We start from the raw sequence: 23,558 nt of genomic DNA, 5'->3' as shown, positions 1-23,558 counted from the left end.
AGTACTGGCAACACAGACTGGCAGGGAGTCTCAGATCGGGCCTCTCCCACTCCTGCCCGGTGATGCTGTGGATTGAACCCACAACCATTTGCATGCAGAGCATGTGCTCAACCACTGAGCCATGGCTCTTCCCCTTCTGCTCCGTCCTTTCCTGGCCATCCACCACTTCTACCTGCCTAGTCTAGGAGTCAGGCACTTCAGGCCCAGGTGCCAAATCCAGGCCTCCTGGGGTCATGCCCCCTCCTCAGTCCACACCCATCACTGATCCTGCACTGAGCCCTCCTCCTGTAGTTTTGTCTGACTGGAATATGTCTTTGAACTGTAATAACGCCTCTCACTTGCCTGAAGCATGTGTAGAATCCTCTGGCTTATATGCTGCTGGACTGTATTCTGCTGTACAAAAGAGTCACTCTCATTGCCCCACCCACCACTGCTGTGCAGCCACCAGAAAATTGCCTAAGAGGGAACACTGCCCGTGGCAGAGGGAAATGTTCCCTGGCACAGCCTGCTCATCCCTCAATTCACTCAACTTTTGGTACCACTCTGTGCGGCCAACATTCAGGGCATTGGGTCTTTGAAAGCTTTGAAATTATTCTCTTTATGTTACGACTAGGTGAATGAGCAAATTAATGCCTTTTAAGTACTTTTAAATATGTACACGCCTCCACACAGGGCAAAGTGAAATGGACCTTGGTTACTGAATGCTAGTGGAGACATATTATTAAGTGATCTACTCCTCACTTAACAAGTGCCACTTCAACCAATTATGTATGTAACTTCGCTTTATGAAAAGCATTAAATGTTCAAGGTAAATGACAAGAAGCCTACAATAGGTTTATCACCACCTCGCTTATGTTTCCATGTTGGATAATAGGAGAATATAACACTGCAATTATTACGTAAGTGATGTAATGTGCGAGGAAACTCATGACCATCATCTTAGGTCTTTCAACCTTTCTGCAATAGGAGTGATTTGGAGGGAAATTGCTATAAATGTTTAGATCAATAACAAGTGCAGTAATCCTTTCAAACAATGTTTTTTGTCTGTAAGGTAATAGCTGCACTGTGAGCTTAGCTAGATGTAAATAAGGTTTTTTCATTGTAACCCTTGCCTAACATTTATTTGCCTCTGTAGCCTTTTGCAAGCTAGTTAGCCTCACTGCCTCCATTTCCCCATCTGGAAAATGTTTACGCTACAGCTGTGTACAACTGGTTTCATGATGGATTAATTAACATACGATATACTTGTGCAAATGCCAAGTATTAAGCATAATAATCCTTTATGTACCACCTTTTAAATTTCTTTGGAGTGATTCAGTGCTAGAGACTCTTTTTTTGGATTCTAAAAGAGACAGACAAAAATGAGAAAAACATCAAACAGTATCAAACAAAATAGCACTTGTAACAGTGGAATTCAGTATGTGGATTCAATTAACTCTTTGGCAGTGTCGGTTGTGGCATATCCTATTGTCAGCTCCAGGCATTGTGCCAATAAATGCATGACTGTTGGAATCTAGGGGCTACAGATGGTTTGTAAAACTTCTGTCTGTTCTTGTTTTCAGCCAATTTCTGGAGTGCAACAACAAGTGGCAAGGCAAGCAAAGGCTTTCCTGTCCCTAGGAAAGATGGCAGAAGTCCAGATCAGCAAGCGCAGACCCGGCGGCGAGAAATCGTGGTTGTGGTTCGCAACTGTGAAGTCTTTGATTGGGAAAGGGGTTATGCTGGCTGTCAATCAAGGCAAAGTGCAGACTAATGTGCTTAACATTGCAAACGAGGATTGTATCAAAGTGGCAGCTGTTCTGAACAATGCATACTACCTAGAAAACCTGCATTTCACCATTGAAGGAAAGGACACACACTATTTCATCAAGACCACCTCGCCAGAGAGTGACCTGGGCACGCTGAGACTGACTAGCGGACGAAAGGCCCTAGAAAATGGTATCAACGTCACTGTTTCCCAGTCTACCACTGTAGTGAACGGCAGGACTCGTAGGTTTGCCGATGTTGAAATGCAGTATGGTGCACTGGCTCTTCATGTCCGCTACGGCATGACACTTGATGAGGAGAAGGCACGGATATTAGAGCAGGCTAGGCAAAGGGCTCTTTCCAATGCCTGGGCCAGAGAACAACAAAGAGTGAGAGATGGAGAGGAAGGTGCCAGGTTATGGACAGAAGGGGAAAAGAGGCAACTGTTGAGTGCTGGAAAAGTCCAAGGATATGATGGGTACTATGTACTCTCCGTGGAGCAATACCCCGAATTAGCAGACAGCGCCAACAATATACAGTTCCTTAGGCAAAGTGAGATTGGAAAGAGGTAACACACTGGTTGAGCCTGGGCTGCCAAAGAGACTGACCCTGTACCAGTGTCTTCTGAGAGGGAGACCAAATTGTTTTGCTGCATTACTACTTGAGCCTAAATGTACACCTTTGCTCAGATTTTTCTGTAGCACAATCCCAATAAGACTCTACAACAAAGAGAGAGCCTTCCAGAAGAATGATATTGCTAAAAAGAAAAACTGGGAGTTGTTTTTCCCTACTCTGAATGACCTTAAAGGTGATCTGCTTTAAAGAATATGTTTACATATGCATATCGCTGCACTCGAGTTGGACTGAAAGTATTACAAGGAAGACCTAAAGGGTTTGCAACAAGCTGCCTATTCTTTTGAGGCACTGTCTTTTAACTAAGAAACAGATCCATACAGTGTTTCCAAATATTACTAAATTGTTGACCTTTGCTTACAAGAAACTAGTCTCTCTCTCCTCCTCTCTCTCTTGCTCTCTTCCTCTCTCTGCATAGGATGTGGTATATATCTTTGTTCATTTTAAAATGTGGGGCAAAAACTCTTGTTTATGGACACCCCAATGGCTTTAAACTGTGCTTCTTTCTAAAAGGACATTGGCACAAGCAATTTATGCTACAATGGGAATTTAATAATGGATTTTACAATGATAACGTGGTTTGCCTTGGGTGGGGTGGGGGAATGGCAAGTAGAATCCTTGTCACAGAGCAGCAAAGGAAACCTTGATTTTTTTTGTAAATTATGTGAGACAAGTTGTTTATGGATTTTTATATGAATTACAATTTACTGTACATCAAATATTAGTCTCAGAGGAGTTAATTTATGTAAAGTGTTTAAAAAAGGTTTATACTTAAAATAAAATGATAAAAATGTGCAGTGTGTGAATTTTTTAAAAGGAATTGCACCTTTTGTTATGTTATAGCTGTACAGTATAAAGAGTTATATTGTAGAGATATAACAGTGTATACTAATGGACAGAAGTGTTAATATTTTTGTATTAGCTTTAAAAACAGTGCATTTTTCTCTTTCAATTGCTTGTGGGAAAGGTTGGTGTGGGGCAGCCACTCCGCCCCGCTTCCTGTGCCCTGCTTGGCCCTCGCCACTCGCTGCTAAGAGGGAGAGCAACTCAATACGATTTATGTATGACAGTAGAAGACTTTTGTAGGCTGGGCTTGCCTTGTCCTCTTCCAGCCCTAAAGGTGTATTTATTCATTTTGCGGCTCTGTTGTGTATTTTTAAAATGTGGGATGTAAAGCTGTGTTGTGTGGTGAAAGGAGCAATCCTATACATGTTGACACAGAGAGTTTAGTCTCATTGTGTTCAATGGGGCTCATTCTCTAGTGAGCGAGTTTAGGATTGCAGCCTCAGGTGCTCTGCAAATGTACATGAATGGAAAGTTGGTGCAGTGCTCGCTGCCACAACAACAGGGCTTCTGCCTATGTCTTCTGAAAGAAAGGTTTTCAGTATTTCACTGGAAAAACGCATAACATGGGTAGGTGGAAAAGCAAGTTAAACTAATACCCTAGCCTTTAAACCTCTTGTCCACCAAACAGTCTATGAATTGCAAGAAAAGGAAGGTGAGAGTATTAACTTAGTGCCTAATCCACATCATAAAGCTGCCATTCAGTTTGGCAGGGCTTTTTTCAGCTAGAACCTCACAGGAAATCAGTTCCGGCACCTCTCAGGTAGGTGCCATTGCCATTAGAAGAGAACAAGGGAGGCGTTCATGGTGAGTTCCAGAACCTCTTTTTCTAGGAAAAAATAGCCCTACAGTTTGGCATGACCTGCTCAAAAGGACAGTCCAATCTAATATGGTTGGACTGAAGACATGCAAACATCAGAGGTAAGCACAGGCCATAGATCAGCCCTTTTGAGGCAGCTTTCAATACTGGGCGTCTGCTCTGGAACATCTGAAGTAATAATCAAGGGGAATGCTTCTGATACGAATATGTTCCAAGTGCATCTCTCAACACAGTCTGCTGTCCCTGATCTTAGATTGAGGGTGGAGGCGACAGAAGTCTCACACCAAATGGTAGAGCTCTCTGGCAGGTTTGAACCCCAGCACCTAACTGTATAACAAAATCAAATCACTGGGAGACAGTGGCTCTTAGTATGCCTGAGACTGCTTTCAGAGGAATCTAGGTCAAGTAATCTCACAATATGCATTCTATTTCAGTAGCACAGAATTCATTCGCTCTTCCAAAATTCTGAGACTCTCAGCTTCCAGTATGCTGGGGTTTTTTTTAAAAAAAACTACCCCTCAGACTTGCAGTGATAACATTGAAAAATAACATTCACGTATGCACTTCCCACTAAGCCCTCCTGTGCTAGAGAATCTGCATTAAAGTGTTCCTTAGTTTCTGGCCTCTGCTCATATGCCGCCCCTTTATCAAATTTTATAACTACACCCATTCCAAAAAGCTCAGCACTTGTAACTGGACTGAACTATGCCTGATTAAAAATGCAGTGTGGGGAGGTTGCATCATTTCTAAGTGGGCAGGGAAAGACAAAGAGGGGCATCTTATTTTGGGGGCTACTCCTTCCCACATTCCTCAGTATTTCTGGACAAGATCCCTTGCTCCTGAGTGCTGTTTTCAGCCACAAAATGACTAAAATATTGTGGGGTTTGTTTGGGGTTTTTGGGTGGGGGGGGAGGCGAAAGGTTAATTGTGCTGTACTCAGTATGCAGAATGGCAACAAATGGCAGGTGAATGTGTCTTAAATACCTGAAGGGGTGAAATAAAAATAGTTTCCTAACTGCTTTCTGCACCGAGATTCTATAGTATTATGTGTGCTCTCAACTGCACAGTAGGAGTCTTGTCAAACAGGCTGTGAGTAGGTCAAGCAAGTTACTGAATCCACACTATCAGTGCTGTTGCTATTCATGTACCCCTTGGGTAGAAGCTACAGAACTGCTGACATTTAGAATAAAAGCTGTTATTTTATTAAAGTGCAAATTAACAGTTAAGTTTGTTTTTATTTTTCAACCTTCAAAGAGCCCAAATTTAGCAACTATGATTCATGAAACCCACAGCTCAGTGCCATTATTTCACATATTATTTTTAATCTGGGAAATGTATGGGGATTGCAGTTCTGTTAACTCGAATTTAACAGCGTTGTATCAGAGGTTTGATGCTCAAAAAATGTAGTGGAATGTTATTGACTTGGAATACCACAAACATATCCAGTGTGTTACATGTCAGAATAGAATTAAAGTTTCTACTTCCTGTGCCCTTGTTCTTTCTCCCTGGTTTAGGCACGGGTCACCCCCAAACTATAGTTTCTCTTGATGGTCATCTAGACTTAGATAAAGGCCCAACCAGCAGCCTTTTCTCTAGCTATACACTAAAGAGAAAAACGATCATTCTGAGATGGACATGCTCCTACATGAGACAGAGACTTTGGGGGATTTGTAAACAAGAAAATTTAAAAGAAATGGAAAAAATGTATTAAAATAAATACCCTACAAAAAATAAGGAGATTCAGAGTATTTTAGGCAAAATGCTTTCATGCTATTTTGAAATGTAAATTTTGTCTGATTTGTATTGTTCTTTTAATTTGCCTTCTGAACTTTATATGTGTCCTGAATTTTTCCACACCTTGATGACTATAGATTGCATCTAGGCTTTCCAATAAAAGCCAAGCCAATGTGTCTGCGTTTAGATTTGTTTTCTTAACTATGTGTGTCAGACATTATAACTGTGTTATTGCTTTTCTCTTCCTACTTGTAGATGCAAAGTGATCCAGTACTGCTAGTATTGATTCATTTGCTGCCCAGTTGGGAGTTGTTTCCTGCCCCCTCTGCCCAGTGGCCCAGACTGCTAGCTCAGCAAGGCAAATTGCTCCATGGGATCTCTCTAGTGGCCTACTTTACAGAAGCATTAACTACACCTCACATTGTTAAGCATCATAAAGCTAAGAGAAAATGAAAAATGAAGGCTTATTCCCTTTCATATTAAAAAACACAGCACTTAATTAAAGCAGCTGATTATATATAACCAGTTTGACACTGATAAGTCATTCAAGGCCTGAAAAGCCTTCAATCCAAATTCACACCATTTGCTGAAAAATGCTGCCTTCAAAACACTCTGCATGTTTTTATGTTAGGTAGAATAGGCAGGCTTCATCACATTTGCTTTGTAGTGACAACTGTAGCTTGATAAACATGCTCATCCAGCCCAAATTGGTTATTCTATGTCACCTTTTTTAAAAAAATGCTGATTACAGACTTGGTATTTTCACACAGATGAGAGAAACAGATCTTCCATTTTACAAGGGGAAATAATGTCATCCTGAAAGCATTATTAGCGTTTTTATAGAGTAATGACTAAATGCAGCAACAACAGTACTACAATACTTCACATGTGTATAACACTTAAGAATGTTCAAAGTGCTTCACATTGTAGCGTATCCTTATAACAGCTGTGTTAAGCCAATCTATAATTATTGCCATATTATAATACTGCCAGAACTCTAATAAACTATTGATATAAAAGGGGGAAATCCTAGCTTGGAGCCAAGTCCAGCTTCAGAACAGCAGCAACATTTTGTCTCAAATACGAGTCATGAGAGTTTACTATCTGAGGATATACTACACTGATTTTACTGAAGGAAACATTAAGCATTGTAGCCCAAACAACACATTTTCTGTTAATGGTTGGTCTGCCTCAGCAGTGGACCACTTTTTGGGTGGGGGGCTAGGTCATATGACCAGACTGGGGTCTGCTGAATGAATCCAGAGCCAGACTAGATTAGATAGATGACAAAGAGGTTATAGATGTTCTACCATAAACCCAGATTAAAACTCACGTTTATGTACCACTGTACTGAGAAGCTGTTTCTTGGAGGTAGGGTGAACTGTGTGCTTCGTAAACGGTGAAGCAAGCATGCCCATCACTGCAGCACCTGTCAAACCTAGCCTACATCCATTTGGGTCTGCAGTGGGGAATATGTGGCTCTCTACCTGTTGTTGGACTGTAACTCCCATCATCCCAGACCTCAATCAGATATCTGTTATAAAGACCTGAGTAACAGACCTTTCCACTAAGAGGGGGGGTACAAAAAAGCAATCTCACCTCTTTGTGCAAAAGAAAAAGATATTTTTAAAAAATTAATTACAAGTACTATTGCAGCCAATAGCATTTTCAAGAGCAAGTAGTTCTGGGGCATGATTTTCATCAGGAAAATGACACAGGTTTTTTTTTAATGCCATGCTGTGGTTCTATTATGGTTTTGTACTATTATTGTGAATTTTTTACATCCTATAAAACACGTTGAGCACAAAAGTATTTATGGGAAATGTGGTATATAAATAAATAGACTATGGCTTGCCTTTATTACATACACAGCCCAATAAACCCCTTGACAGCATACAAATCAACAGGGCTAATCTAACCCAACAACCGCCACCCCCCCTCATACACACAAACAAAACTTACTGCAATCAGCTAAATGCAACCAACCATACTCTGGGCTCTCCAGTCTCTTGCACCGCCAACAAAAACAGACAGATAAATGAAGAACTTATCCTCACAACACTGGCACAAAAACTCTGCACATACACGTAAGCCAAAGAATGAAAAATCACTACTCCCTTATTTCTGCCCCCCCCCCCACTTCACAATGTCTGTGGCAGCTGTGTCTCACACCGAACGTAACTGACCTGTAGAAAGGACTCGATGAATTGAAAACAGAGACATCGTATGTACCCTTGTTAACACTGAAAATCCTTTAAGGAAAACAACTTTAAGAGATGGAAAGAAAATAAATTGACTATGACTATGATCCAGAGCCAGACCCACTGCAGGTATTCATGCTAAATAAGAAGATGGTCAGTTGCAAACAAATGTATGTTTGACAAAATGCGTAGATTGGCCCCTCAATCTGTTTTTTAGATTGCAGCCGTATGTACCCAGCCCTTTCATTTGACAAGTTACATTCCACCTAAGGTGTCCTGCTCCGAGTTTGGAATCAACAATAATGAACAGTATTAACTGTATTTGGTCTCTGAAGCAATGGCATAGACTCTATAGTTTGTGAACTGCATGGACCAACAGGGTTTTAACAAGTCCCTAAAGTGTGTTAAAAGTTATTTTGGCTTTTAAGTTCTAGAAATTTGATCAGAACCCACAAACTTTTGTCTGGAGGTTTGATGTACTGGCACCCTGACAAATAAACATCACTTGTAAATGTAAAAGTCTAGCCAACAGAAGGAAACTTAAAAAAAGAAGAAGAAGTAAGCCTCTTTTGTACTCTATATTGCTCAAGAATGGAAGACTAGTGAAATCTTGGCAGTGGTAGTAGGGGAAGCAGCCTATGATTTTCAAGATGGCCTTTATTATTGACTTTACAAGTGCTTTAGTGCCAAATTTTTCAAACTACTGAGAAGGAGAAAAATAACTGTTGGAGATTTGCATAACTGTAGATGTAGAGGCATTTGCATTTATGCAAGTATAAACAGGAATATATTTTATAGAGATTTAAAGTTATTGTTAAATTACAAAATGTAGAATGGAAAGCACATAACGCCAATGCTCAGGAGTATGCCTTGGTGGCTGCTGCTATGCTACCAGGCCCGCTTCAAGATCCCCCATGACTTGGATATATGGCTCACATCCACCAGGGGGCATGGGTTTAGTCTGGTAAGTCCAATTTTATGTCCCTCTTCCAGTTGAGGTCAGATAGGCCTCCTTTCTATAGGACTTCCACTACCTACAGGAAAACTTTTCCCATTCAAGCAGGCCTTTTAACTGAAGTTTTATTTTATAGGTAGTTTTGACCTATTTGTATTATAACCTAATAAACCACTTAGGGACTATTGTAGTTAAGGTAATATGGAAATTGTTCCTATAAATAAATGTCGTGAATAGGGGTGCTGCTACCAAACAGGCAGGTATCACCCCATCTTAAAGGGAACCTGGCTCTCCTGTGTGAGCAGAGGCTTGGACAATCACGTAGGGGCTGTTCCACTCATGCCCCATCCAATGAAGGGAATGAGATATGGCAACCCCAATTTAAATGTGCATATTTCAAAAGGTAAAAACCAGCAGACCCCAAAAGTTGATCTTTTTTAGGAAGACCCCAACATTTTTAGGCCAGTATCTAACGTCTTTCTAGTGCTCAGTCGCTCTCCCACCACCACCACCACTTTTGCATGAGGGTCTCTTCATGTTACTAATAACTTTGAGTAAACTTTTGTATTAAACAACTTGACTTCAAATTATGTCATGGAGGAATAGGAATTCCTGGGGTCCTCCATGAGAGGAAAAACAGATTCAGAATTAACCAATTACCTAATGGTGCATTTTAGAGTCCATGGCTTCTACAAAACAAACTTAATACGTTCAGGACCAAGATAGGAGAAAATATTATAAAGCTATGATTGAGGCTACTACAGAGGGGGAAGTTGGTTTGGTTGCCTGTGGCTCCTAGGTCACTTCCAAATAACCTGTTTGTTGAGCATTTATCCTGATTTGTTCCTGGAGAGGTTATACAACAGTGCACCAAGCAAGTGTTAACCCACGCTTCTCAGTAAATTTCCTCATCACTTTCCCTATCACAAAAAGTCGGGGGGGGGAGGGTGCGTAGGAGTGCCAAATCAACTATAATGGTTTTACCTAATTTTGCTGGCGTGGAACAATGTTTGAAGTGAATCATTGTTCCCTTGTAGCTTAGGGCAGCCATATGTCAACAACTTTCAGGTCTTCCTAAAATAAAGCTCAAGTTTTGAGGAAGCAAAACTCATTCAAATACTGAGACCCTTTACCTTAACATTATTACTGGATACGTCCTCTAACTAGCACCGGCAAATTGTTCCAGGGGATAAAATTACAGGATCTAATTAATCTGAGACACTTAGGAACAGAAAACTCACACTTGACCCCCTGGGAATGTGTTGTTTCTATCCCTCATTGAAATTGTACCCATACAATTTAGAAGGCAATGAAAGCAATAGGTTTTTCACAGGAATTACGCTAAAACCTATCAGGTTTAATAGAAAATGGGAGCCTTCCCCTGGGTTGCTTGTTTTAAAGCCACTGCAGAGAATTCTACAGCAGAGGCAGAATCTGTCTGTTGCATTTTATAGCTAAAAGATTATTTTCAATCGCATTCTGTATGACGGTTCAAATAATCTTCACAGGACAGGGCGAACTCATGTTGTGAACGTGGAATAGCTCTCATGGCGAGATCGCTTTAAATGGCCCCTTCCAGGCATTCATGAGCAGTTCTTGCCATGTTTTCCATGCTACACTTCCAGAAAATCTCTGATGGCAGTATGGGAAAGGCAACATAAGCCGGTCCATACAAATGGCTCACTTGTGTTGAGACAGTCACCCAGGAGTAATTTCAAGGGGGCTCCCAGTAGGTCCAGAAGCTCTTGAGATACCTTGTCACCCATCTTCAATTATTCCCGCCCATCCACCCAACGCAGCGCTCTCCTCTACTGATGAGCCCTTCGCCACTACTGCTTTTCCAGCTGAAACTATTTTAAAGCCATGTGTCTTCTGATGGGTGTATATGACCAGGGAAGGAGTAGCTAGTAAAAAGCAGACTCCCAAGGGCAAGCATAGGCAGAGCAGACGGTTCCAACTCCTTTCTCCTGCCCCAAGTGCTACACTTTTAAGTTGCCTCCCAACCCGCCACTCGAACGATTCAGTGGCAAAAACTCTTTTTGCCCACAGATCTGCCAGCATCACATCTAGTTTGGTCCAGATTTCACAAAGGCCAGAGTGCAAACAGACTCTGTGTAGTGCAAGAACGGTGGGTCTCTACAACCGTCAGGGGTACCAACTTGAATATAATATGGGAGGGGCAGGTAAGCCCCATCCCGCAGAATCAGTCACATGACATGGCACACACCATTTGAATGGCAATGTCCATCAAATTTGGGGGAGGGGCAGACCCCTCAAATATTTTATTGGGCGGTGAAGGATCATAGCCCAATGCTAAAATCAGCTCCTGCAAAAGCTGCAATCTTAAACACCCTTATATTTGGAAGTAAATTCCCCTGAATTTATTGCTTCCCAATAGGTTTGTTTATTATTAGGGTACCAGTCAGTGTATCTGTTTTAAGAAAGATACAGAAGCAACATTCTGCACTTTTTCTGGCTGATCTGTAACTTAAAATTACAAGCTGGCAGTCAAAAACAGCTCCACCACCTCCCACTTCAGCCAAGGCTATTCATTCTTCATTTCTGTCATTTAAGCACAGTTTATGAGCCCAGAAGTAATATAAGAATTTGTAAGTCCATTACAAATGCACTTTTATAAGTAGAGAGCTTTATAAAAAAATAAAAAAGCAATTTCCTCTGGATTTTGATTACAGGACTTCAGAGAGGTTGATTTTAAAGGGTCCTTGAAAACCAAAATTCCAGCTCAAAGGAAGAACTCTTTCAGGAGCAGCAGGCTTCCTGAAAATGCAAATTCTTTTTGGCAATTCTCCCACCTCTCTCCCTTGTAAACAGAGAGCATGAATGGGAAAAGTCTCGAACTGGGTTGGGGAGCAGCCTGCAGTTCACATCTCTACAAGAGAGCAACCAGTGCAACTTGCTTTGACCAAAGATACTAAGCACTTGTGGTACTCCTGAAAACAGGATTGGGATTTTCAATCTGAATAATTTGTTGGGATGTCAACAACCTGAATAAGGAGGGACAGGTAAACCTTTAAAAGGAGCCTGTTCTTTTAAACATCAGTTAAGCTGCATGTGCTCCCTGTAGGTCGTGCAAATTGCTACACAGTTAATATGTCCCCTGCTCAAATCATAAATGGGGCTTAGACCCATAAAAAGGCCTTATAGGTAACCAGTCATCAGTTCTTCCACATTTGCTCTACCACAAATGTGACGCTAGCACCCCCTAGTGGAGGATAAAAGTTTGGGAGAGACTCAGAAAGTGGTTGGGGGAAGGGGGCAGAGTATGCCTTGTGCCATTTAAGCAGAGTCTGCATTTCTTTTGCTATTGTTTGAAGAATTCTAATTATCCTGCATTTTAACAGCTTAGCACTGCCCACAGAGTTTCACAAATAAAGGCTATTACTGCTGCTTCATGCTTCAGCTCACTGATGCCTGGGCCTTGCAACAACAACAAAACAAAAAAATCACTCCCTTAAGATTTCTTTTCACCTCAAGCAGAAGCTTTGTCAAACACGGTTCCTCTCGCCTGGCAGATCAAAATGGAGCTTGCTGCCAAGAATTGTTTTCTGGTCAGCTGAGTGTGGCACGCCCCAGCGCCAACACCTCTGACTGCTTCGTGAACTACAGCCACGGCTCCTATTCAGCTGTTCTGCACGCAGCCCACCAGGCAGCGAAGAGGCCGGAGGAACTCAGAAAAGAACAGATGAAAGTGTAGCTCTGGGAGGAATGGAAGGTGCTGCTAAGTCAGCTCACCAAATTCAGCCAGGTGAGCAACAAGCAGCAGGCCTGCTCTGCCTGCCTTGCCTCTTCCAACACTGGAGACTCTGAGCAAAGGAAAACGATCCCTCAGGTGGGTGGGGGTGGGCTTGAACATTATGTGATAGCTATGCCTACATGGATGACCCCTGGCAACTGAACACCAAGCAGCTGGGGTGACTCAACTCACAGTTTCGTGGAACTAGGACAACACTCCAGGAACCAACGTTTTGCCTTTGACTTCTGCTGCCTTGAAATATCGCTAACAGCATATTACCACTATTGTGTTGTAGGCTTTATTTTTTTATGGCTTTTCAACATCTTAATGTGGGAAACAATTTAAAGTCTAAACATACCAACCTTTCTAGAAGACGGCTGTTAAGCTGCTTCCAACCAAGTGTGCAAACACGCACTAAAGCTGTTTAATTTGCTTCACGTCAGCTCACCAGCAATTAATATGCCTGCCATAACAAGGCCCATAAAACTCGCTAGCAGTAGGGGAGTGAAATGATTATAACATTTTCTCCCCTTTCAGCAATACCCGTCTACAGTTTGAGCACTCTCAAATCTTTTTAAAAGCAGATAAAGAAGCTGAGCTGCATCTGAACAGCTGTTGTTTACTGAAGCAATAATTAGCAACAGGGATAGTGTTAAAATACCTGCTACCTGATACAAAACCAAAACAGCACACACATACACACACAAACCTGCCCCCTACCTGCTGGTTAGCCAAACAAAAAAAAATCAGCAATACAAAGAATAAGCTGCTCTGAGGTTTCTTAATTTGTTTTATTAAACAATCAAAAGCCACCCTCTCTACTGTGCACTGCTCATTTAGGCAAACCTGCTTGGTGCCACGTAATTAAATTCAAGTTGTCCCACTTGACTTTATTATGCATCTCTGGATAATTACTAATCAATATGTGCAAGTCTGGACTTACATGGCTGTTCTAGCGTATCTTCTCCAGGAAACATTTGTACCAGGTAGATAAATCAAACATATACTACAATCTGGGACCAGCGTGGTACAAATAAATCCCAATTTTAATAATCAATTTAATCACAGACACACCCATGCAGGAAAAAAACTCCCACTAAGTTACAAGGATCGAGGATTGCAGCCTAAATCAACACTTCTCCAAGCTTATTCTCAAAAACCTCAATCAGTTATCTGTTACAAAGCAACCTCATCCCTTTGTTGAACAACAGGAAAAGCTTGTGAGAGTCCACACTAAAGTTGGCAGACCCAAAAATATACTGACCTTGAACCCAGAGTATGGTCTGAAGGCTCAAGAGGATAGCAGGCCTGCTCTTTTCCAATACTTGAGACTCTGAGCAAAGGGAAGTCATCCCTCAGAGGGGTGGCAGGTGGCTTGAACATTATCTGACATGCACCACACACACTGCCTTGGGTTCCCGGCATGAACTGTGACATAAATGTAAGAACATAAATAACGTAGGACCTCTGAGTAGGACTTAGTTAAATACCACCCATTGGTCACAACCTGGGGCACTACTAAGCATTTGTTACAGCTGACAGACATTCCTTTGTTAGGCAGATTAGCAATTGCCCAGATTGGTTAGCTGGTTGGTAGTTAATCAGTAGGTTATGAAATGGTCCTTTTGAGAGTCTAAGGACATTGTTTGATTGTTTTAAAGATGAGAGCCATCAAACCTTGAGGAAAGGGGGGGGGGGAGTTCTCCTTTACTCAGCTAAGAGGAGGCATATGTGTGTGAAGAAACAACAATTTGAGACACATCTGACACAGACACAGAAAGGAAGGAGTTATCAAAGGAGGGAAGAGTCTCTCTCTCTCTCTCTCTCCTTGATATGGCACAGCAGATCTCCTGCCTCACTGGAGTGTGAATGTTGCTTGTAAATAAAGCAGTATTTTATGTCTCCAGTGTTCTTTCCACCAAAAGAAATGCAGCCTGGGTAATGCTGCCTCTCTAGAACTTCTTGCCGCTCTGGAAGTGAACTGCTGTAACCAATAGTTTTGATTATTTTTCAGGACAAGCCAGAAAGTTGCCTGAAGAAAAGCAGCATCCTTTTCAGGACTGGAAACATTATTCTGATTTTGCCAGGAAGAAACAAAGTGGTTGAACCCTTTCAAAGCACTCTCAAAGAGAGGCCACCTTTCTGGGCACATTTGGGGTTGGTAGGAAATCTGCCCAGGCTGAGCACACTGATAGCAGCATCTGACCTGACAACCTGCTGACTTCACTCTTTACTGCTGCAGACCTATCCCAGACCTATGCACTTCACAGCACTTCATTTAACCCAGGGGTAGGCAACCTAAGGCCCGTGGGCCGGATGCGGCCCAATTGCCTTCTCAATCCAGCCAACAAACTGAAATCAGTTCTGGAATCAGCGTGTTTTTACATGAGTAGAATGTGTCCTTTTATTTAAAATGCATCTCTGGGTTATTTGTGGGGCCTGCCTGGTGTTTTTACATGAGTAGAATGTGTGCTCTTATTTAAAATGCATCTCTGGGTTATTTGTGGCACATATGAATTCGTTCATCCCCCCCCCCCAAAAAAATACTCCAGCCCAACACATGGTTTGAGGGATGGCTGAAAAAGGTTGCTGAAATCTGATTTAACCCTTGACTCTAATTCCTAGGAAGTATTACGCAGAAAGGAAAAGCCCCTTTCTTGTTAAATTATAAGGAAATAGCTCACGTGTTTCTGCAAGTTATCTAAGTCCCACCTAGAGCTAAAGATGCTCAATAAGGTAAAAAAGAAAAGAAAAGGTGTGACTATTATCAGGAAGGAAGAAAATACCACAAGGTAAAACAGGTGTTGTCTGTGATACCTGGCATGATGTCTGAATTAGCTTTCACAGTGAAGGAGCACAAAATGATTATCAGGAGCCTGTGCTCTTTCACCATCAAAACCAAGCAAAATAGGTTAAAGTAAACACTCCAGCAGTGACAGCCGCTGAGCAACAGAAGGAAATTCCTTGCTGACAGGCTGCAGTTAAGGCAGACTGGCAAGCCTGAAGTGCACAACCCAGACGTAACACACAATCATAACTGTGCACTGAAACCACCAGAATGAGCAGTCATAGCACCGTGAGTAAGCAATAGAGTGGAAGCCTTTCCACTGAAATGCTTCCTGGTGTCTAAACTAGAGTTCAAACTAACATTTCAAATTTCTTTCTCTTGCTCACTCCTGTATATCCATCTTGAAGATTTTTGTTTTGTTTCTGTAAAAACAAAGAAGTAGGAATCTTTCACCTTTGACTATGAGCTTTAGGACACAACTGGATGTGATGTGGGAGATCTGCAATCAGGATTTCCTGTGTGGTGATTTTTGTTTTTTAAGTGAAAAGCAGCTAAAGGGAAGAGGCATGTGGGGAACAAGTATATCCCTTTCTCTCCTGTTGTTTTCCTGAAATAAATTATGTCACCCAAGCCGCTCTTTGCCCCTTTGGGAAACCATACATGTATGCTCCCCTCCAGCACGAACTCCTCAATCTAACCCCGCCCCCCCAAAAAACTGTTTTTTAAACTTTTTTAAATCACTGGAGATCACACCTAGTCAGGATGCCCAGATGCAAAAGAGGGCAGGGCTCCTACAGTGCAAAATTTAATTTATAAGCCAGTGCATCCACCTCACAAACCCCAGGTTCCCTTGCCTAAAAAAATCAAGTGCTTTGAGGATGACTTGATCAAAATTACATACCCTCCAACATTTCTCCAATTAAAACAGGGACGTCCCATTCCATAATGATAATTTTACTATTTATACCCCACACATCTTACTGGGTTGCCCCCAGCTACTCTGGGCAGCTTCCAACATATATAAAAAGATAATAAAACATGAAACATTAAAAAAAAATCCTTCCCTATACAGGATTGCCTTCAGATGGCTCCGGGGTTGGATAACTCCATACCCTCCAACATTTCTCCAATGAAAACAGGACATCCTACCATACTCTCCAACATTTCCCCAATGAAAATAGGGATGTCCTAAGGAAAAGCAGGACATTCTGAGATCAAATCAGAAACTGGGACGGCTTCTCTAAATCAAGGACATCCCTGGAAAATAGGGACACTTAAAGGGTCTGAAATTGTCCACTGCTGTCTCACTCCCAGCTTTTCTCGTCTAGCAACACCACTTTCTAATGAAGCTTGGACTTCTGGCAGCGGACAGGCTGATTTCATGCCACATCAAACACAGGACAGGAAGGCAAGTGATCAGGCAAAAGTAGGAAATGCAGGCCTGGTAAGTTTTTTTCCTCTTAAAGGTACAGGAAACCCAGCTAGAGATTTGTTTTCTTGAATCTCAGAACTTTAAGGTCCAGAAGGCATTCTGCAACCATGATTTTACCATAATTCAGTGGCTCTTGATACTATTGATCATAGTAGCCTCATGAACTGCTCTGTGGGACAGGAACAATATTCTACCATGGTTCTGCCCCTGCCTACAGAGTTGTGTCCAAAGGACAACATTGGGAGACTGTTTCAGCCCCATGGTCTTTGCTCTGTGGTGCACCACAGGGTAAAACCTTGTCACTATCTATATGAAGCCATTGGATGTGGTCATTCAGAGTACTGGGGCAAAGTGTCAAAAATACACTGATGATACAGCTCTATTTCTCCATAACATCAGTGTTAGGAGAGGGTGTGCATGATCTGGACTGATGTCTGGGTGCAGAGGTGAGGAGGCAGAGGATGAGCACCGATAAATCTTAGGAAGATGGAGGCACTGTGGGCTAGTGGGCCCCACATCCAGGAAATTATCCATTTGCCTGTTCTGGATTGGGCTCCTTCTGAAATAAGAGGATCCATCCTTGTCATTCGAAGGTCAGACAGCCTCCATGACTTCTATTAGCTATGACTTGTACTCCTGTTATGGCCATTCTTGTATAGGGATAGTCTGGCCACAGGGATTCATGGATTGGTAACCTCAAGGCTCAGTTATTGCAACATGACCTATGCGCGGCTACCCCTGAGCCTGGTCCAAGGTTCCAGCTGGTGCAAAACACCACAGCTAGAATGTTGATGGAGACAGACCATCACTCTAGTGGCCAAAAGCTTGCGCTGGCTGCCCATATACTGCTGGGCCAGGTTTAAAGTTCTTGTATTATGTTACAAAGACCTTGGGTCCAGGAAACCTCAGGGACTGCCTGATCTCTTAATGGCTAATTACTGAGGTCTTCAGGGAAGTCACTGTTAGCGTTTCCCTCCTGGTTCATATCCATGAATCGTATCCACAAGGAGCAGTGTGTTCAGTTTTGTGAGTCCAATTCTGTGGAACTTCCATCTAGTTGAGGTCAGACAGGCTCCCTCTATCTTGAAGTCACTGAAGACTTTTTATTTCAGCATACTTTTTAATTTGAATTCTGATTTTATATGTTTAACTTGTTTTTAGTCTTATTGTATTGGGGTCCGCTGTGCACTGCTTAGAGGCAGCTGTGATGAAGTGGCACAAAAATTGTTAAATAAATAGGCCATCATCACAGCTCTGCGACACTTAAAAACAACATTTTGCATCCAGAAGCAAGAGCATCTGAAACTTGAGTATTCCACACACGCCCTTTTTGGCAAATGGCAAATGGCCTGCCTCTTAAGTCTCCTTTCCAGGCTGTGGCTGTTCGATTCCTGCCACTCAGTGGAATCGTGTGTGAAGTTTCTGATTTGTGTTGACTCCTCCAGAGTGGGAGAAAAAGCTGATCTTCAAAGGGGAAAACAGCATCAACCACTGATTAAAGTGCAGCTTTAGCATGCTGCTCAAACGCAACTGGGTGCATCTCACATGGCACATTCTGATTAGGAGCGTGGAGAAAACTCAAAGGAAGGATTTCTTTTTCTTTTTCCAGCAAGCTGATAGGCAGAATGATGAAAGTTTAAGGGATTTTTTAATAGCTTCGGATTTAAAACACAAAATGCAATTGAACTAAGTGCAGTAAATCCAATTAGTCACCCTGGCTCTGTCCTTTTATTAGTTATTTCATTGAGTTTTAATAGGCTCTTTGGCCCTGTCTAGAACAGAGGCAAGAGGGCTTTGACCTGAGGGAGGCCTGCACCAAAAGGTACTCTGTCAAATTAGTGATGCAAGCACAGAGCTTTATCTGCAGTAGAGTGCATGGTCTGTCCACCACTTTGCTACCCTGAACCAGCAGACACTTAGTGCTCCCTCCCCTGGCCATTGACAGATTTGCAGAACTGAAGAATGGGGAGACTAAATAAGCATTGTCCTGGGACACATTGTTAGGAGATATATTTCAAAGACTTGATGAACTCAGGCAGCCCTCAGACCCCAGGGGCTTCAGCACATGCAAATTCCAAAAAGGTACACCATCCAAGCTGCAGTTTGGATATGGGTATTAGTGGTACACTGAGGCAATCCCAGTAGCACACTCTCTACTCCTGTTCATTGCCAAACAATCTGACTGGCTGGTCCCCATAGTCACAGCTGTAGTACCAGTTAGGATACAGGTTTGTTTATTCCTCCTTTGCAGGAGGACAGGGCAACTAACCAACTGCTGAATGTCCCTCCAATTGGGAGCTTCTCCATTCCACTTTCCTACTTTTCATCTTATACATAAGTACCTTATCTTAGAGTCACAGAGTAGGAGTTTAGAACTGCATGATCCAAAGATGAGAACTAGAGTCAAGTAGAAGCCCATCTCACACATGGAACATAGGAAACTGCCTTACACCAAGTCAGGCCATTGGTCTCTCAAACTTAGAATTTAGGCTACACTGACTGGCCAGCAGCACTCTAAGATTTCAGGCAGCGTTTACCCAGAAAAGCCAGGGATTGAACCTGAGACCTTCTGCATGGACATGGTGCTGCAGTTTCTGGATTTTACAAGAATCCTCACAATAAGAGTGGTTCTGGACTACGTACTACAGTGATACCTTGGTTTACAACCATAATCCATTCCGGAGGTCTGGTTGTAAACCAAAAAAGGTTGTAACCCAAGGTGCACTTTTGCCGATGGAGCCTCCCAAAAAAAAATTGGTTGTAATCCAAAAAAAGGGACATACACTTCAGGGTTTGCCGTGGTTGTAATCCAAAATGGTTGTAATCCAAAACGGTTGCAAACCAAGGTATCACTGTATGTGCAATACTTTAGGCAAGTATTGTTGTTTGTGAGCAGACATGACAAACTCCATTTCCGGATCACTCTTTCATAGCTAACAAATTGAGCCAAACATGGGTTTTGAAGGGCCTCTGCTCCAAGAGTGCTGAGTTATATGCCACATGTCAAAACTAAAATTAAGTGTGAAATTGCAGACACCTAGATTATTGAGTTAACCATCCATGGGAGAGTAGCAGGTCACACTATGGCTCTACAAATAGGTTTTACTATATAAACATAAAGCAAAGATTGCTAAGTGTATCAACATCCCTATAAGGAGCCGAGTATTCTAGGGCAGCTTATATACAGCAGAACAAGGACAAGCAATTTTTTTGTGACCCAATGTTTACAGCAGAGAAAGGTCTAAGCAAAGGTCAGGCAAAATTGTCCTGGAAATATCATCAGTGTTACATTTAAGTGGTCACTTAAGCTAAAGGTTGCTTATTGCTGGAGTCTGCAGATGTTGTAGCTATTCACTCCCTGATAATCATGTTGTTTTATTTTTTCCATTTATTTATTGAGTAAATCGAACTAATAAAAACACAAACCATGACTGTCATGGGAACACTCCAAGGAGGAGTGATCCAGTGCGGCAGAGGAAAGGAGGGGGGTGCTGGCGTCAACTGTATTTTTACTCACAAAGCAATCAATACAGTTTAACACAAATAGTCCTTGAATGTTCCACACTGTGCATTGCTTTCCCGGGGATGGGAGGGGAAAGTATATTAATTCATTCTCTCTCTTTCTCTCCCTCTCTCCCTCCCTCTCTCTCTCTCTCGTGGTTTCATACATTCCTTTTGGACTTATTTTCCTTCTCTCTAGAGCTTCACATCCCATGAAGGGAGCTACATCTAAAGCAGGGCTGGGCAAACTTTCGCCTTCCAGATGTTGTTGAATTCCAATTTCCATCAGCCCCAACCAGAATAGCCAATGGCTAGGCAAGATGGGAGTTGTACTCCGGTAGCATCTAGAGGGCGAAAGGGTTCTCAGCCCTGATCTAAAGCATGACATAAAATAAAAACAGCTGCAAATATTTTTTAAAATAATACAAAAAATAACTGAAGATAAATTTTAAAACAATACAAAACGAACATCAGTGGCAGAGAGACTTTTTCATTCAGATGGAAAAGCTTAGTGTGCAACAGTTGTTCTTCTGTCCGACACAGATTGGTGGGGAGGGCAAAGTCTGAAAAACGCCTGTGATCTACAGGCAAGAGCAGGAACACTTGAGGCTAAAGCTGCCTTTTTACAACCTCTTTATTCAAACCTAAGGAGACACTGCTCTGTTATGTGGATTAGTTTAATTACATTTCGTTATTCTGCTTCCACAACAAGCAGAATCAGAATAGGGAAACTGTACATGGAGAAAAAGCTGCTGAAACTCATGACAGACTCGTCTTCTTTTTTATCATCTCCCAATAAGACCTACAGGGGTCAGGTATAGTAAGATCACTTTTATAGGAAACATGAATTCATTATTTAAAGTCAGGTTACAGAATTTGATCTACCTATGTTTAGTACTGAGGTCAGTCGTGTATATATATAGTATAAAAATCAAGCAGGCCTAAAATATACACACTAGTTACACATGTCATGTCTAGTAGATCAGTCCACATATGCCTCAGCCAATATTTATCCTCTGTGCAAAAATCCTGTAAATTCCTTTTTGAAAGCAAAAGTCTGAGAGCCATTATGAGACTAGCCTCATCCCTGATGGCATTTAGACAGGCAATGAAAGCAGTCCATGTGCCTTTAAATATATGACTGAAGGTTATTTTAACTGTTCCATTTTGGTTCTAATGTTTTAGTTTTAGTTTTTTGTTTGGCTTTATTTTCTTCTTTTATGTAAACCACTTTGGGGACCTTGTTAGGGCAGTGTATTTTTGAAGCAAATAAATGTATGTTCCTATTTCTTTAATTTTTAAAAAATACAGGTTCATAGGTTAGTGAGACATTGCTATGGGCATAAACCCTACTCCTCTTCTCTAATTCTTTGCACAAGAATCCATTCCAAATATTCTTTTTATAAAAAACACACCAAACTGCAGGTATGCAGGGGAGTAACCTGTAATATTATGACACAAATATTATTCACATAACAATTACAATAGCAGCAAATGAGCTATGTGGTTGAAGGACTGCATATGTCAAGGTGCAAAACACTTTGTGTGCTCAGTGAACAGGATGCCCCCACAATCTTGAGGGAAGCTGTGATGCTTTGTTCAATGAATTTAAAACTACTGGCACCATTCCTTATCTTTTTAACTGACACGGGCTTTCCCATGCCTTTAACAGCTGTATGACAGGTGGGTCTCAACAGGTAAACCTCTTCCCATCACTGTATCTCCATGATGCAGAGAAGTCATCTGGTGGTTTCTGTCTATTACAGAGTTGTTAAATAGATGCATTCTTTGCCCATTTAGAAAAGTGGCAACCTAGGAGAAAAGGCCACACAGAGGCTACTTTAAAGTGAACAAGTAGCTGCTCAGGAATACCTTCCAAAATATGTTTCATCATTGGAGATGAATTATTCACAAGTGATGTCTGCTAACAATGACAATATTCTAAATATATAATGCAAACAGGTTTCTTACCTGTTCATTATGTTGTCAAGCTGGCATGCTGCACAATTCGCTTTCATCAAAGGTACGGTGTATGCTCATTTAACCATTTGAAGATTGTATAGATCAGTTTGCTCCTATGTAGATGAAATAAACAATCAAAAATAATATTGGTCAATAATAAAAATGGCTCAAGAGGTTATCACTTACTTTCTAACATAGCAGGTCATTCAAACAGTGCTGAAAAAGAGATAGTTCACACAAACCACTTGCACAGTATCATATTATAAACGGAGTACATTTACAAGATACTTGGTGCAATTTCTTTAGATGCCATTTATTATTCCACACAGTCCTCAACATCCTTATTCAGAATTTACTATCCATGGATTGTAGCAACATGGTACAGAGTAGACTCATATTTGAAGAGTGAAAGAAGTTACCAGCAGAAATAATGGCAAATGGAAGCAATTGGGAAAGGGGTCACAGAATTGTGCAGCCTCCTCCACATTTCTGAGGCTGTTCTGCCACATTTTATGCCAAGATTAGATACAGAAACTTACATACAAAACATTTAGCAATAGATTATGGGATGTGACCTACAACACTGGTCCACACTTAACACAATAATATTTTATTATGATCTACTGCTTGCAGACAAGTGAATCCTGCACTCTGCACATAGGTTAACATTTCAGCTAATTTTCAAGAATGGCATTTCCCAGATCTACAGAAATTTCTACATCATGGTAACACTGGCCTTGGGACACTAACCTTCTGTGTCTCGCCCTGTGAATCTCCCTTTCCCTCTGAGAGTGCCACAGAGGCTATTTCCTTCCCCCTTATGTCCATAATTCTCATACCAATGGCTATATTGTGCCCCTCTCCATATTCTAGGACACACACATCAGATTTGTCATTGAAGCATTGATGATTATGCAAGTCAGATCCCCTGTAACCCACATTGAATACAGCCTACTAGCTGTACATTGTGGCAAATGTACAGTGGTACCTCGGGTTAAGAACTTAACTCGTTCTGGAGGTCCGTTCTTAACGTGAAACTGTTCTTAACCTGAGGTACCACTTTAGCTAATGGGGCCTCCCGCTGCTGCTGCACCGCCAGAGCACAATTTCTGTTCTCATCCTGAAGCAAAGTTCTTAACCTGAGGTACTATTTCTGAGTTAGAGGAGTCTGTAACCTGAAGCGTCTGTA

At 41.7% G+C, this 23,558-nt stretch overlaps 1 protein-coding gene and 1 long non-coding RNA gene across 22 annotated transcripts in view; one reads left to right on the top strand and one right to left on the bottom strand.

Annotated features, from left to right (window-relative positions):
- TENM3 (teneurin transmembrane protein 3) overlaps positions 1 to 3,172 on the top strand; it is a 1,264,592-nt gene extending 1,261,420 nt beyond the window's left edge. For all 21 annotated transcript variants that reach the window (XM_053402551.1, XM_053402561.1, XM_053402557.1 and 18 more), the window contains one exon: positions 1,563 to 3,172. In XM_053402551.1, coding sequence (XP_053258526.1) covers positions 1,563 to 2,318 — 756 coding nt within the window. In that variant the 3' untranslated portion in view covers positions 2,319 to 3,172. The remainder of the gene's footprint in view (positions 1 to 1,562) is intronic.
- Positions 1 to 23,558, bottom strand: part of LOC128420726 (uncharacterized) — a 63,139-nt gene that overhangs the window by 30,794 nt on the left and 8,787 nt on the right. The window contains exon 3 of the long non-coding RNA XR_008332100.1: positions 22,379 to 22,482. This is a non-coding gene — a long non-coding RNA (uncharacterized LOC128420726). The remainder of the gene's footprint in view (positions 1 to 22,378; positions 22,483 to 23,558) is intronic.

This window comes from Podarcis raffonei, chromosome 9 (genome assembly GCF_027172205.1).
Source record: "Podarcis raffonei isolate rPodRaf1 chromosome 9, rPodRaf1.pri, whole genome shotgun sequence".
Classification (NCBI taxonomy): Eukaryota; Metazoa; Chordata; class Lepidosauria; order Squamata; family Lacertidae; genus Podarcis; species Podarcis raffonei.
The sequence above is the reverse complement of the archived record's forward strand: the minus strand, read 5'-3'. Positions and strand labels throughout refer to the sequence as shown.